This window comes from Asparagus officinalis, chromosome 8 (genome assembly GCF_001876935.1).
Source record: "Asparagus officinalis chromosome 8, Aspof.V1, whole genome shotgun sequence".
Taxonomy (NCBI): Eukaryota; Viridiplantae; Streptophyta; class Magnoliopsida; order Asparagales; family Asparagaceae; genus Asparagus; species Asparagus officinalis.
In genome coordinates this window covers 20,680,653-20,696,685 of record NC_033801.1, presented here as the reverse complement: position 1 = coordinate 20,696,685, position 16,033 = coordinate 20,680,653, and the positions used below count along the sequence as shown (strand labels likewise).

Below are 16,033 nucleotides of genomic sequence, written 5' to 3'. Positions count from 1 at the left end.
TCCCGCATTGTTCGGATCCGAGCGATCCGCTTCGATCGCGCTCGGTTTGACGCGAGACTGGGATGCATTCGGTATCTCTCGATTCTTTTCTTGGATACTGAGGTTTCCTCTTTTCGAATTTGGTTCCTTTGTGCCTTTTTTGGGGGAGCAATTTCTGGTTGATGAGCAAAGATTGTTTCTTTTCGAAGCGGGAATCTGAAGTATGTTGTTATAGGGTTTTAATCTGAAGGGTTTGATTTTGATTTTGGTTTGCTTCAATGCAGATATACGTGTTGTCGGCCAAGAGATTCTGCCTTTGATTTGATACGTGCCTCTAGGTTTTTAATGGTAATAAGGTATTTGAATCCACATTATGCTTTGCATTCGATGAGTAAATTTGCACACGAGTTTTATAAAATTTTGAGTAATGGGTTTGCTTTGCAGCAGATTTTTCCGATAAAATAAAACTGTGAAGGGGGGGAAAAAGATGAATGCCAACAGACAGGTGGAGGTTCATTACATAGACACTGGGTTCCCGTACACAGTCACCCAGAGTTTTATGGATTTGTTTGAAGGCCTTTCATATGCTCAAGCAGATGTTGCGCTAGTGGAGGCTTTGCAGGATCAGGTAGCTTGGTTGGATCTTATTTATTTAGCTTTGAATATTATCGAGCATTGCAGTTAAATGGTATTTCACTATTTGTATCGTCGAATGAAATTCCATTCTCTATCTGGAAAAGTATTTAAAGTTACTTAGTAAAGTTTGTAAACGTAAACAATCATTTAAATTTTATAGCTAATGTAAAAAAAATTTCCCTTTCGTTCTTTGTTCTCCTTTTGCCATATTTATGTATGTATAATATGTTGGTTGCGTATCTAATTTCTAATGTCTCACTTGTTCTACCACAAAATTGACGCTGGAAATTTTCATCAGGGAATAGCATTTTATATGGAGCCTTTACAATTAAGAAGATGATGTGAGAACATATCTCTATTTGCAGATATATTTTGATCATGTTATTTGACTATGATTATAATTCAGTTTGTTCTGGCATAATGCTTTTCGCTCCTTACCAGTGAATCACATGTCTTTTGAGCTAAGCTACGATCAAATTTGATGTATGTTGTGTTTATCATCTTGCAGGGAAATCCATACTGGTCGATGATGCATACAAGCTCATATAAATATGGCTATTCTGGTTCAGGAAATAATCCTTACTACAGTTTCAGTAACTCATACGAGATAAATGATTATGTACCAAGATTAGATGGAGGGAGGAGGGTGTGGGATGACTCTGCTCCATCAAACATTGTAGACTCGCCACAAATAGCTGTGCATGGAGCTGAGGATGTGGATACGAATAGTAACCCCAGCACTGAAGAATGTTAGTCTTGTTAAATTTATAGCTTAGTTATACCCAACTTTTTTTTAACCGAAAGTCGTGCCTAACTTCTCACAGTTTTTCAAATTTTTTTCTTTTTTGGAAACTTTTTCAATGGAAAAATTACGTGACTCAATAACTGTGGAGATATTCAAAGCCATCACAACTTTATCTTTCCATTTATCTGAGTGCGGAATCTTTCACTGCCGTATACCTCTTCTCCAGAGTCAATCTATGCACTTGAGGACATGTTTTCAATCATTGCCTTTTGAAAGGTTGTTTTACTGCTCATATTTAAGTGGAAGAGCATATCTTGGATTATCGCTGTGTATGTGTTTCTATAGCCTATGTCATGTGGCAGAAAATGCCAGCTGTTTATAGCAATTGACCAATGGTTGTATTACATATTCCCTTTTAGACTCTTCCTTACTTCTTTCCCTTTCCAATCCAACCATCCTAGGCCTGGCAATGAGATGGCCTTGATAGATTGCCTTTCAACTCTTATAACACTCCACCTGCTCAAATTTAGTGTGTCCAGAGATGATTTACGCAATTCATGTGTCCCCTTGTCTTTGGCACCAGTTCACTGACTTATCATCTATTCTACTCAAATTTCCCAAAGAATAGGGAGGGAGAAACTATTTGGCTTACATCTAAATTTTCTAATATAAAATTATTATAAATCAAATGTTCAACAATTTTCTCTTTGTAAGGATCTAACATATAGAAATACAATTTCATAAATAGGTAATCTATGTGATAAATATATACACAGTCAAAATCAGTTAAGTAGTGTCTTGCATTCACTCAGTTTTAATGTGGGTTTGATTAGTAAAAAGGCATGAGGTCAAAATTAGTCCTATATTAGAGAAAATTAGATGTAAGTATAGTTAAATATGCTTGGACTCTTGTTAATCCTTTCAGTCAGTTGGTTCCAACTTCCGAGAAGTTTAGCCTAGCTCATCTCGTTAATGAGCCTCACAACCTAACAGATTGGTACAGGACCCATGCATTGATGGGCGTTTGGATATTTGTTTGCTTTGAGATTTTGTTTGCATAGTTTAGGGCTCAAGGTGGACGGCACAAGACTTTAGATATGCCAGTAGTATTACTTACTTCACAGAGGTTAGGGCTTCTTGGTTGCACAATGCACATGCTGTCACATTTGCCACATGCAAAGTGCTAACCGTCAAATTAAGATGCTATCTCTAACAGCTATTAAATTGCAGTATTCCGCTCGCATGGGACATGACTGGATCTGTGCCAAAGTGGATGTCTGTTAAGAAGTGTCTCTCCATTTCAGTTTACATGTGGTTTAGATTAGTAAAAAGACTTGTGGTGGACTTTAACCCAACATTGGAAAAGAGCTAGAGGAATATATGGTTAACTATACTTGACTCAAATATGGTTGGTCCTTTTTATCATCTAGGTCCATGTGGATTAGCCTGCTCCATCTCCGTTAAGGAGTGTTTCACATCCATTCAGAAGTGTGGGTTTGATTAGTAAAAAGACGTGAGGTGGAATATAGCTTCATATTGAAAAAAGAGTTTGATGAATATATGGTTAAATGTATTTGGAGCAATGACTCAAATTTGATTTATTTTTTTGACCCATCATGGTTAGATGAATACATGCAGATAAAATCCTGTTCATAGAATCAGCACGAGTTGCCTGCAAATAGTGATAAATTGATAATTCATCACTACGACACTACCTGTGGGTAAAGTTGACAGAAGATTACTAAACTTGATATAGATAAAGGCAACTATTCAAGAAAACCCATTGGCGCTGCAACTAATTGGTAGATGATAGAAGAGAATTATTTGGAAATATTATGAATTTGCTTCTATGTAAGATTAAAAATTTAATTTTGTACGTTTCATATATACAATAACTATCTATATTATTTGCATCTTTTAAGGTTAAAAGTGAAAAATGTCAATTTCATTTCATTTATTTGTTTAGAACTTATTTGTTGTTGGTACGATTTCTTTTCTGCGCAGATTCAATTTAGTAGCTCTTTGCCTCTCTACTAAAATATTTGAATTACATTATTATTTTGCAGGCATTCGAACAAACAACTCAGGCAGTCCTGAGGTGAGAAGATCTTCTATTTTAACTTTTACAACACTAGTTTACAAAAATTCATCACAAAAATCTTGTGATTTTGCTAGCAGTTATTCCTTGAAGGGATATTCTTTAAGAAGGATTAATAAAACCTGTTGCATGTGCACAATGTTCTAAATATCCAATGTCGAGAATATGTTGTATGGAAAATTTTCACATCAAATTGTGGATATCCGGCATATATTAGAGATATTTAATAAATATCAAGGTGCCATATCAGATAATATCTTTGTACATATCAAGGATATTAACACTTCGTGCACTAGAGAATGGAGCTGTGGAGAAGGATGATATTTTTGCGAAACTTTTGCTGAATAATAGGGTGTAGATTGATCTCTAATTCTTCCCTATGGTTGTTCACATTAGCATATATTTATTTGGTCTAGACCTCAACTGAACCATAAATCCCAGCAAATCCCTTAAAATAAATAAAAGCCCAAAAGAGAGTGCAACACTTCAAGCCATTTTTTGAGGACGAAATATCACCTGATATATTGGAAAATTCATGATATATTGCTCAAAGATGCCAGAAGTGGTAAAACATATTGAGAGTGTAAAATGATATATCATATAATATACTGGATATTTAAAACAATGAAGTGCACACAACCTATAAAACTGATATGGGATCTTTGCTACATGGATCTGTTATGCAGCATATACTATAAGCACAATGTGACTGGAATATATCACATAGACTAGGTTAATTTTGCACACAATTTATTGGCTTTTTGGGAGATATCCATTTAAAATTTAACAAATATATAACTTTAATAAGAAAAGATTGTAAATCAAACTGATTTTAATCTTATCTTGACTTAGGAAGAAATGAAAGCATCGCTTCCTATAAAGTTCATCCAACTTACAAGCCTACATCAGAATCTCATTCCACTCTAACCCATCTTGCTAACCTAGAAACAATTTTTATCTCTAAGCTTGGAACTAGGCTTTAATGTAGAGCTCACACGCAGATGTTAGTAAAGGAAATACTCATTCTGTAGATATGTTGTAATTCTCATGCATCTTCATATTATTTCACAACAACTATGTTTGATATCCTAGTTTGCGATTTGGAATTCTTAGTGTGCTTATATGATGTGCATGTTCATCTACTTTTACTCATCTAGACGAAACTGTTTAAAAACAATCATTGTTTTAATTATTTAGGGAGCGTTTGACAACCGTGACGTTTTTTTCGTTTCTGTTTTTGTTTTCAACAAAAACAATAAAACGCGTTTGGTAACCGGAGCGTTTTTTTAACTTGACCATTTACAAAATCCAAAAAATAAACTCTTTTCTCAAAACACCAAAAACATGTTTTGAGATTCCGTTTTTTCATCTAAGCCACCGCCACTGTTTAAAAACAATCATTGTTTTAATTATTTAGGGAGCGTTTGACAACCGTGACGTTTTTTTCGTTTCTGTTTTTGTTTTCAACAAAAACAATAAAACGCGTTTGGTAACCGGAGCGTTTTTTTAACTTGACCATTTACAAAATCCAAAAAATAAACTCTTTTCTCAAAACACCAAAAACATGTTTTGAGATTCCGTTTTTTCATCTAAGCCACCGCCACCCTAATGTCACTAGGAAAGAACCCTAGAGGGGGGGAGGGGGTTGAATAGAGTATTATGCTAATCTAATCCGATTTTATGCCAATTAAAACTAATTAATAAATATATCCTAGCAAGTATGATATGCTACAAGATATGTGCAAGGATATACAATATAAACAAGTGTAAACAATATGATCATGCAATAATGACGATATAACAATATGCAAGAATAAATGCGTCAATGCCAAACCCAAACACAAGGAAATGATCACGGAGTTCGGACCTTCCGTCCTATGATCATGCAATAATGACGATATAACAATATGCAAGAATAAATGCGTCAATGCCAAACCCAAACACAAGGAAATGATCACAGAGTTCGGACCAAGGTTTTAAATATCGGTTATCGGGGATTTATCGGACGGTCAAAATCCTTATCGGATAGCGAAAATCGGGGATATATCGGGGATAAGTAGGATTTATCGGAGATATACTATATAGTGTATATATAATATAATAACCAAAAAATGTAATCTAACCATACTTAATGAAATATAAACATACCAAAGTATAAATAATCATGTTTAGAATCACTAACCAATTGTAGAAAGTAAGTCGGGTCGGGTTTAACAACTCACTAAATAACTGCCCATTACCTGAAAATTGAACTCAAAATTTGGCCCAATAAAGCCGATATTTAGAGCCTCTTTATCGTCCAATAAGTACCTTTATCGTCGATAACTCGCCGATAAACCCCAAAAAACGATAACCGATTAAAATTCCTACTTATCCTAGCGGAAAGCTCCCAAATCTGATAACTCGGCGATAATATCGGATTATCGGCCGATATTTAAAACCAAGGTTCGGACCTTCCGTCCTACGTCTCCGCTCCCCACTCTTGGGGAGAATCCACTACATAACCCGGTTTGGAAGCCGGAACTTCTCTACACACTAGGTTTTCTAGCTAACCGAAAACTCTACACACTCGGTTATCAAGTCAACCGATAACTCTCATAAATCCTTACAAAGTACATACACAATGTCACGCCCCGAAACTGCAGCGGCCCCAATGGCGCCGAAGGTGAAGAGGGTTGTTTCCAAGAAAAGGAAAGAATCTGGTTCTTCGGGTGCTGCTGAAGGTATCTCCTTGCTTCAACTTTTGTGTAAGTTTAGTAGGTGTTCCTCCCCCAACTGTTCCCTGTATCGCTTGTTGCGTCTTACAGGTCGAGAGGAGGTGCCGGCTGCCGAGGAGCATGCGGCCGATCCCATTCTGATTTCAGACGACGAATCTGAAGGCCGTGCGAACTCCGCTGCTCCGGATCCCGCTCCCCAGCCGGGAGCCGAACCTTGCCTCGAAATTCCTCCCATCACGACGCTTGCTCCGGGCCAGAGGTCTGTTCCCTCCGAGTCTCAACCGTGGCAGGCCCGTATTGAAGAGTTCGAAGGTGCTGTAAGGCAGGCAATTTCCCTCGTCGAACTCGGTATGGGTAGCTTTGACAGCTTCAGGCAGTCCCTCTATGATCGCGTGGCCGATTTACGGCGATCAGGTGAAAACCGTCTCGCTACCCGTTGCGTGCGTGAACTCCGTCTCTTGGAGCCACGCATGATGGTGCTAGAGGACTTGCTACGGGGAGGTCCGGAGGCTAAAATGGCATCCTGTCTAGCTCACTTCGGGCGTCAGGAAGCCCTGGAACAGGAAACCCGCTCCAAGGAGATAGCGGATTTGGAGTCTGTGGCTAACTTTTGGGTGAGCCAGCAACGTTTGCTAGAGGAGCAAGTCATTGATCTCAATCATACCATGGCTCGCCTGAGGGCCGAGTTAGGGCAGGCGGAGGCGAAGTGGAAGGCGCTCCAATCTGACGTGGTCAAGGTTAATGAGAACGCTGAGGCAGAGACTCGACGCCTGCTAGCTTTGCGCCAAGCAGATGCTGCCGCTGCGTCGAACCGCGAGGACCGGATCCGGAAGGCTGCTGAAAACAAGGCTCGGGAAGACCACGCGAGCCAGGTTGAGGCGGTCAAAGAGGAGATTTCCACCTTCAGCGTGTTCGACTGAGACTTCTGCCTCAGGACTGTATTAAGATGTTTTGCTTGCTTGTTTTTACATTTGGGACTATGCCATGACTCTTAAAGTCATAACTTTGTTCAAATGTATTGTCTTGAAACGCTGGGTGTATGTTTTGCTTCTTTGAACATGTTATTATGACTTTCGCAATTTGCAGAAAACATAACTTTGTTCAAATGTACTGTCTTAAAGTCCCAATGAGGTTTGTGCCCGCTCATTGCTTGCGTATTGGCGAGACTTAATTTGTTTTCAGGCGAGACTCGATCGCGGCGAGTTCCGCTTGGGTGCTAAACCCAACTGTTGGCGAGTTCAAGCAGATGAGTAAACTCCTTTGCTGGCGAGTTTCGCTTGGGAACGGAACCCAACGGCTGGCGAGTTTATACTACGTGCGAACTCCGTACGATGTTGGGCTTGTGTTGGAAACCTGACCCGATTTGCCCGGCGAGTTTGAACTTCAGGCGAAACTTGAGCAGTCAGCGAATTTGTCCAACAGTCGGAGATCCAACTACGGGCGAAACTCGTGCCACGTGTCAGTCGGCGGGGCCAAGTGCTTGCCAGCCAGGAGTCTGCAGGCGCATTAATGCTTATTTATGGTGAAGCGACCGGTCGCTTCGCCTCTCGTGCCCAATCCGATCTGTCGGTTCGGGGTTTCGAGAGCAGCCTTTAATGGCGTCGAGTTCGAAGCGTCGCAGGGCGTTTGGACCGCTTGATCGCTTGGGGTGATGAATCTCCACCGTTAAATTTTTCGGAATATATACTTGCACTTGCTCTTCTCCAGCAGAGTCCCTACCGCTTCGAGAGAAATCCGCTAGGAAGAGATCTCTGCGAAAAAGAACTCTCTCTCTCATGGCTTCCTCTTCTAATGATAGTGGTGCGGAGGGTGTCGGTTCTTCCTCCACCGTCGTCGACGTTGGTGCTCCGGCTGCCGTCCCCGCGATTCCGGACCCCTTGGCTCATCCCGCCTTCGTGCCCCTCCAGGAATTGGTGGGCTTGGTGCACGGGGTTGCCATCTCAGTCAGCGTTGGCGACGGACGTTACTACGACGCGCTCCCTCATGTGGAAGCGTGTTTGGAGGCGGTTCGCCGTGCGGGTGATGCCTCGCTCACACGGCGATGTGAGCGGGAGCTTGAGCGCATTGAGGGGTGGATGTACCGCCTCGAAGAATTGGCCAACGAAGATTCCTCTGATGAGCCGCCGCCCCCTTCTTTGTGTCATCTACTCGAGCGCAAAGAGCGAGCGAAAAGGATTCAGGCGAAAGAGGCCGAGCTCCAACGTCTGCGGAGGCGTCAACAAGCGGTGCTGGACCGGATGGATGCCTATCTGGACAGGGCCTTCTTCGAGGACGCTGGCTCCCTCCGCGGCGAGGCGAAGTTACGGGAGCGCCAGCTTACGGTGAGGAGGCTCGGCGAAGCTGCCGCGGCGGTGGACCAGGAGCTCCAGCTCCTTCGCCAAGAGGAAGAAGCCAGCGAGGCGGAGTTGGCCCGGCGGCAACCGGAGCGGAAGGAGAAGGCGAGGATCCAGCGGGCTGCGGAGCGTGCGAAGCTCAAAGCGAAGATCGGCTCGTTCAGCCTGCTGAAGTTTTTGTAATGCCGTGTTCAAGTCCATCCTTCTGTCTTCTTGAACTTTTTTTTTTGTGTCAACTTAGTTGGTACTTCGGGCATCACAACTAAACTGAAAACTCATGTAAATTATGGCCCGTAGTGGCCCTTTTGCTTATTCTGTTCACCTTTGCTTTGCGCATACAGTTTTCTCTCTTTGACTGCGCCGTTGGGCATTTGAATTGAACTTGACGATCCACTGATTGTCCTGTTTAGGACTTAGTCGTATTAAGCTCTTGTTTTGCTTTCTGTTGCTCATAGCGTGGGATCGGATTAACTCCGATCTTCGCGTTGTAGCTCCAACGGGATCGAGAGAGTAACCCTTGGATCGCAATAAAGAACAAACATTCGCCTTTACGGCCAACTGATGAACTTGACTTCGACTCGCTTTTCGGCGAGTTGTTGTATGGGGGAACCGACAGACAGGTTGTCTGTCGAACCGTGTTCGACAATTGTCGTCATGTGGGAATGTGACAATTGATTGTGGTAGGAGTCATCGCCTGGTAGACTCTACCTATCAGTTATCCTAAAGCAATGTTAGGACATCTGGAATAGGTCAAATAGTTCAGGGACGTAGGAGTGTGACTATTGACAGAAGTAATAGCACGTCGCATGGTAGGCTATTACTTAGGCTATGCTATTCGTAAGAATAACGGCGCCAACCATCAGAGGTGATCATTAACTTGATGGGATCTTGTCGCGATTGGAGCGACCGTGGGGGGAGGCTACCATTTCTCAGAATAAGAGTGGTAAGCGGATTTTGTCAGAGGTTTGATGTTAACTTGACGGGGAATGTCGTGATTGGAACGACTTTGAGGACCCACCATCCTTTAGAAGAGGATTGGTAAGTTGATTTTGTCAGAGGTTTAATGTTAACTTGACGGGGAATGTCGTGATTGGAACGACTTTGAGGACCCACCATCCTTTAGAAGAGGATTGGTAAGTTGATTTTGTCAGAGGTTTAATGTTAACTTGACGGGGAATGTCGTGATTGGAACGACTTTGAGGACCCACCATCCTTTAGAAGAGGATTGGTAAGTTGATTTTGTCAGAGGTTTAATGTTAACTTGACGGGGAATGTCGTGATTGGAACGACTTTGAGGACCCACCATCCTTTAGAAGAGGATTGGTAAGTTGATTTTGTCAGAGGTTTAATGTTAACTTGACGGGGAATGTCGTGATTGGAACGACTTTGAGGACCCACCATCCTTTAGAAGAGGATTGGTAAGTTGATTTTGTCAGAGGTTTAATGTTAACTTGACGGGGAATGTCGTGATTGGAACGACTTTGAGGACCCACCATCCTTTAGAAGAGGATTGGTAAGTTGATTTTGTCAGAGGTTTAATGTTAACTTGACGGGGGATGTCGTGATTGGAACGACTTTAGTGGATCCGCCATCTCATTGGAGAAGATAGGCGAATTGGATGGATTTGTCGTGATATGAACGACTTTAGTGGATCCGCCATCTCATTGGAGAAGATAGGCGAATTGGATTCCGTCAGAGGCTTTCGCCCGAACGGGTAAAGTAGGAGCAGTTTAGCCTCATGTACCAGTTGGAGGGCGCTGAGGGCCAGTTTAGACTCTTGCACTCGTGGGAGTTTGTGAAGGAGCACTATGGGTAGTACTTCTTCAGATACTTGCCGTTGATGGGCATCATGATTTTATCGCCGTTCGGTTTGACGAGGCGATAGGCGCCGTTCGAGTAGACTGTCTCTACTACGAATGGCCCTTCCCATTTGGACTGGAATTTCCCCTTCTTCTTGGAAGTGAGGATCATTGGTCTACGGACGGATAGGACGAGCTCTCCTTCTTTGAAGGCTCGGCGCTTGACTTTCTTGTCGAAGCTCCTGGCCATCCGAGCTTGGTAAAACTCGATGTGCTGCTGAGCTTCCAGTCGCCTGTCGTCCAGCGCTTCGAGTTCTGCGAGTCGAAGCCGGTGATTCTCCTCGGCTGTCATTCCTGTTGATAAGGCGACGCGGAGGGATGGAATCTGAATCTCTAACGGCAATACAGCTTCGCAGCCGTATACCAACGAGTAGGGCGTAGTGCCAGTCGGTGTGCGAACCGTCGTGCGATATGCCCACAGGCTTTCGCCTAGCTTTTCATTCCAGTCGCGCTTGCTAGTGGAAGTCAGCTTGGTCAAGATCTTGATGATCGTCTTGTTGAAAGCTTCGGCCAAACCATTCGCTGAAGGGTTGTAGGCCGTGGACGAGAGGTTCTGTATCCGGAGTTTGTCGCAGAACCGGGTGAAGGCATGGCTAACGAATTGCGTGCCGTTGTCGTGAATGATACGCCGGGGTACGCCGTATCGGTATATGACATGGTGCTTAATGAACTTAATCACGTCGCTAGTCTTGACTTCTCTTAAGGGGATGGCTTCTGCCCATTTAGAGAAATAGTCGGTGATCGCGAGGATGAAGCGATGGCCTCTCGCCGATGGTGGAGAAATTGGCCCGACTATGTCCATCCCCCATGCCTCGAAGGGCCAAGATGCCCTCGTCGGATGTAGATCCTCAGGAGGCTGGTGCATGTAGTTGGCGTGGATCTGGCATTCGTAACATCGCTTAGCATAAGCGACTGCATCAGTAACCATCCCAGGCCAGAAGTAGCCCATCCTACGTAAGCGATCCCAAAGCTTGGGTCCGGGCTGATGAGCTCCGCACACGCCGTCATGTGCTTCGCGTACGGCTTCTTGCGCCTCTGCTTTTGAAAGGCAGCGAAGTAGCAAGCCGTCATATGACCTGCGATACAACGTTTTAGTGGTTGAATCGTAGTAGAATCGCGAGGCACGTCGCCGGATAGACTCTCGTTCCTTCGAATCCTCAGGCAACATGCCGTATAGGACATAATCGATGATCGGGAGACGCCAGTCTTCCTGATCTGGCTGACCCGAGGCTTGATGAGTGGCGTTTGCCTCTGGGACGTCTCTGGGTCGAAAGAGTTTTCGGCTGGCGACAGCGACCTTTTGGGTCGTTCCAGGAGGCTGGGCTAAGTTAGCTGCCAAGGATGCGAGAGCATCCGCATGGGTGTTCTTTGAACGGAGCACGTGCTCAATACGGAAGCTCTCGAATGACTCCACTAGTCTGACCGCTGCTCGGTGGAGCGGGATAAGATCTTCATTCCTGACTTCGTATTCGCCAGTCATTTGTTTGACAATGAGTTGCGAATCGCCATAAGCCTCCAGATGCTTTATCCCGAGCTCTTTGGCTAACTCGAGCCCTATGAGCAACGCGTTGTACTCGGCTACGTTGTTGGTACATGGTTCCGTCAAGGAAAAGGCCCGGGGAAACACGTGACCATGCGGGGAGGTGAGGGCCACTCCCACTCCTGCAGAAATAGAGCCGCTCGCGCCTGCGCGGGACGCACCGTCGAAGAACATCTGCCACACCTCCGGCGACGAAGTCATATTGGCTTCGGGAGGTTCATCCGGCAGATCTTCGAATAGATCGGTCTTCTCCCCCAGCGGGTGACTAGCCATGAGATCGCAGATGGCTTGTCCCTTGACCGATTTCTGCGGCATGAAATGAATGTCGTATTGAGAGAGCAGAAGTGCCCACCTGGCCAGGCGCCAGTTTAGCGCTGCGGGTTGTGTCATGAAGACCCGAATGGGATTCATCCGGGAGATGACATGGATGGTTTGGCCAACCAAGTAGTGCCGCATCTTTTGGATAGCGAACACCAAGGCTAGGCATTCCTTCTCGACCATTGGGTACCGTTGCTCGGCGCCCTGCAAGGTTCTGCTCAGGTAGTAGATGCCCTGCTCGTGGCCTGCATCATCGTTCTGAGCCAAGAGGGCACCCAGAGAATGTTCCATAGCCCGTATGTATATGAGGAATGGCCTTCCTGAGATTGGCGCCGCAAGGACAGGCGGATTTGAGAGATAAGCTTTGATCTCCTCAAAAGCCTTTTGGCATGGCTCATCCCAGACGAAGGAGGTACCTTTCTTCATCAGCTTAGAGAAGGGTTGGCACTTGCCCGAGAGATTCGAGATGAATCTTCGGATATAAGCCAGTCGTCCTTGAAGGCCTCTCAGCTCTTTAAGATTTCGGGGTGGTTGGAGCTCTTGAATAGCTCGCACCTTGTCTGGATCAATTCGGATCCCTTTCGTCGTGACGACGAAACCGAGGAATTTACCGCTAGACATTCCCAAGAATGACTTGGTAGGATTCATCTTGAGCTGATGAGTCCTCATGAGTTCGAACATAGCCTTCAAGTCTTGGAGGTGATCCTCCTTATGGCGACTCTTCACGACCAAGTCGTCCACATAGCATTCGACCGTCTTTCGCAGATGATCTTGAAAGATCATGCTCATGGCGCGTTGGTAGGTTGCGCCGGCGTTCTTGAGCCCGAAAGGCATGACGGTATAGCAATACACCCCCATGGGAGTTCTGAATGCAGTGTGTTTCTCGTCTTCGGGGTGCATTTTGATTTGGTTGTACCCCGAGAAGCCGTCCATGAAGGACATCCTCTCGAATCCGCACGTATTGTCAATGATGACATCCGTGATGGGCAGAGGGAATTCGTCTTTAGGGCACGCGGCGTTGAGGTTCCTAAAGTCGATGCAGATGCGGATCTTGCCGTTCTTCTTCAAGACTGGAACAATATTCGCCACCCAGTCGGGGTGTTGCTCCTCTCTGATGAAGCCGGATTCGATCAGCTTCTTTACTTCAGATTCGATCGCCTCCATGATTTGGGGGCGAAACCGCCTCTGCTGTTGTTTGACTGGCTTGGCGTCAGGGTTGATGTTGAGGCGATGCGTGGCGACCCGCGGATCCAGGCCAGGCATATCCTCGTAATTCCAGGCGAAGACGTCAATGTATTCCCGTACGAGGGCGATGAGATCCTCTTTTTCTTGAGGAGGCAGACTGCCGCTGATGAATATGGGTTTGGGATTCGCCTCGGTACCCATGTTCACCTGGAGGACTTCGTCTTCAGTTGGTGGTTCGCGCTGTTCGAAGCGACTGTTCCACTGGGCGCTAACATGGCGATCCCATGTCTCGTCGTAAAGTGGAAGTCGTTCGTCCTCTGCCATTCCGGCGGGGTCTACTGTAGCCATGTTGACTGTAAGGCCATCGAACAGATCCCTTACGCTAACGTCGGAGTCCCAGGCCGAGGTTGTTGACGACTGATCTCCTGAACATGCGTAATCGGAATCCTCGTCGACGTAAAAACAACACTCCGATGAGGAGGAGGAGTAGCCTAAGCCTCTCCTAGTCCTGTTGAAGTAATTTGAGGGCTTCCCTTTGGGGACGTAGGATGGTTTGATGACCGTCTTGCGTCCTCGGCCGTAATTCAGGCCCTCCAAGCGAGTGAGGTCGTACCCCATGTTGCTCATTATGCGTTTCGCCACTCGACTGTATTGCGAGAACTGGGGCGCTGGGTCTTCGTCCTCAGATTCGTCCCATAGCGTGCGTAGGGGGCGATCGATTCGACCGAAGATGATGTCTTTTCGATACCTCTTCCGTGCTGGCACGACGAATACAGCTCGCGATGGCTCGATCGGCCGCGTCTTGAAGATGTATGACGAACATACCGGCAAGTGTAGAGAAGACTCACTGTAGAGTGTCGACCATGAGTTATTAGGTGCGTCGTCTTCGGACGAGGAGCAAGACGACAAATAAGCAAGGTCGGATTTCTCATTCATGATAAGCTTCTCTGCCTGAACGGCGTTAGTTACATGGTGACTCTCATAACCAATTACAATCGACTCAAAGTCGTTCAGAATTAAGCTGTCACCGTATTCAGGTTCGCTATCCGCCTCATTGCCACTTTCTAGTTCTTCCACCGGTGGCTGGTCGGGGTCCTGGTATAGCAGAGAATCCGCGAAGTAGTTCTCGACGCCCTTAAAGGGGTGTTTGTCGGCCACTACCGTTCTTACCCGCTCGTAGTCGTCCACGTACTTCAAACACTGGTGTAGCGTGGATGGAACGATCCGGTTGCCATGAATCCACGGACGCCCCAGGAGTATGTTGTAGGAGGGTTCAGCATCGATAACGTAGCACGTCACCTCCGTCTTCATGTCGCCTATCCGACATTTCAGGCGGATTTTGCCGAGTGGCCGAGTCCCAGTGGCGTTGAAGCCGAAGATGGTAGTCGAGGTCGAGGCTAGGCGCTTCGACGGTATCCCCAAGTGTTTGATTAGCTTCAGGGGCACGATGCTCAGTGCAGACCCCAGGTCAACCTGGATCCGATCCACTTTCGCCGAGCCGACGTATCCCGTGAAGTACAGTGGCCGGTCATCTCTGAGACTTGGCAGCAAGTTGTACAGCCCTGTTCGATCTCCGTTTCTTTTGAGAAATGGGTCGAGAACGCCTCTGCGTCAGCCAACGCCTCTTGTAGGGCTTCCCGGGTAGGCCTAGACAACCGGAGGAGGTCGTACACGGTGATTCGCGCGGGTATGCTTTTCAATTGCGCGAGCACGTTGAACCGGTAAGGCTGGCGGCTTGAACTTGGCTCATCTGGATTGGGAGGGACTGCTGCGACCGGCCTCACGGGAGGTCCTGCTGGGTTTTCCGCCCTCGCGGGATATTCTTTCGCAAACTCCTTTCCGGCTCTCGTGGCGAAGACGGTGGTGTCTTCTTCAGAGCCGCTTTCCGGCTCTCGTGGCGAAGACGTTGGTGTCTTCTTCAGAGTCGGTTAAGGCAGTCATCGCCGCGTCGTCTGTATCCAGGATGGCGGTGACAACGTTGCAATATTTCCTCTTAGCCTCCTTGGAAGGCTGTGCGGTCCACTGCTCGTCGTCGAGGAGGTCCGGATGGACCCACATCACTTGCCCTGATGGCAGAGTTTGTGGAACCAAACCCTTTTCCCGCTGGTTATGAGGATCGTCGTTAGTGATCTTCAAAACCGCCTTGGGGATAGGAATTATCCCCGCCGGAGCTTGAACCTCCGGGAGACCCGTCCCAAAGCTCAAAGTGACCATGTTCGCCGTCACCTGCTTTTGGACCTTCTCTTTCTTCAAGACCCCCGCGTCGTAGAGGGCCTGGAGTTTGTCCTTGAGGACGTAGCACTTGGTTGTGTGATGCCCAAGGAATCTGTGATATGCACAGTAACTTGGGTCACCGGTTTTGTCCGCCTCCTCCGGTTTGGCGGCTTCTGGCAACTTAATTCGCCCACTCTTGAGTAGAGTGTCGAGAGTCGCCACTACCTGGTCTTCTTTGAAATCATATTGCCGCTGGGGGCGTGGTTCAAATTGCCTGGGTTTCGGCTTTTGAACGAACTTTGGCGCCGCGGTAGAGTCCACGACCATAGCCTCTTTTCCTTTCGATCGAGGAGGGTTCTTTGGCGCCGCTAGTTCTGCTGCTCCCTTTTTGGACTGTGGCTCTTCGGCC

General features: G+C 46.2%; 1 protein-coding gene across 6 annotated transcripts in view; it reads left to right on the top strand.

Moving 5' to 3' along the window:
* Positions 1-16,033, top strand: part of LOC109820031 (E3 ubiquitin ligase BIG BROTHER-like) — a 99,679-nt gene continuing 83,646 nt past the window's right edge. Inside the window, exons 1-5 of one of the 6 annotated variants that reach the window (XM_020386082.1) lie at positions 1-71; positions 264-327; positions 427-607; positions 1,124-1,364; positions 3,427-3,458. In XM_020386082.1, coding sequence (XP_020241671.1) covers positions 467-607; positions 1,124-1,364; positions 3,427-3,458 — 414 coding nt within the window. In that variant the 5' untranslated portion in view covers positions 1-71; positions 264-327; positions 427-466. Of the gene's footprint in view, positions 72-95; positions 201-263; positions 336-423; positions 608-1,123; positions 1,365-3,426; positions 3,459-16,033 lie in introns of those variants that run through there. The other 5 variants (XM_020386083.1, XM_020386078.1, XM_020386079.1 and 2 more) reach the window with 5 other exon arrangements.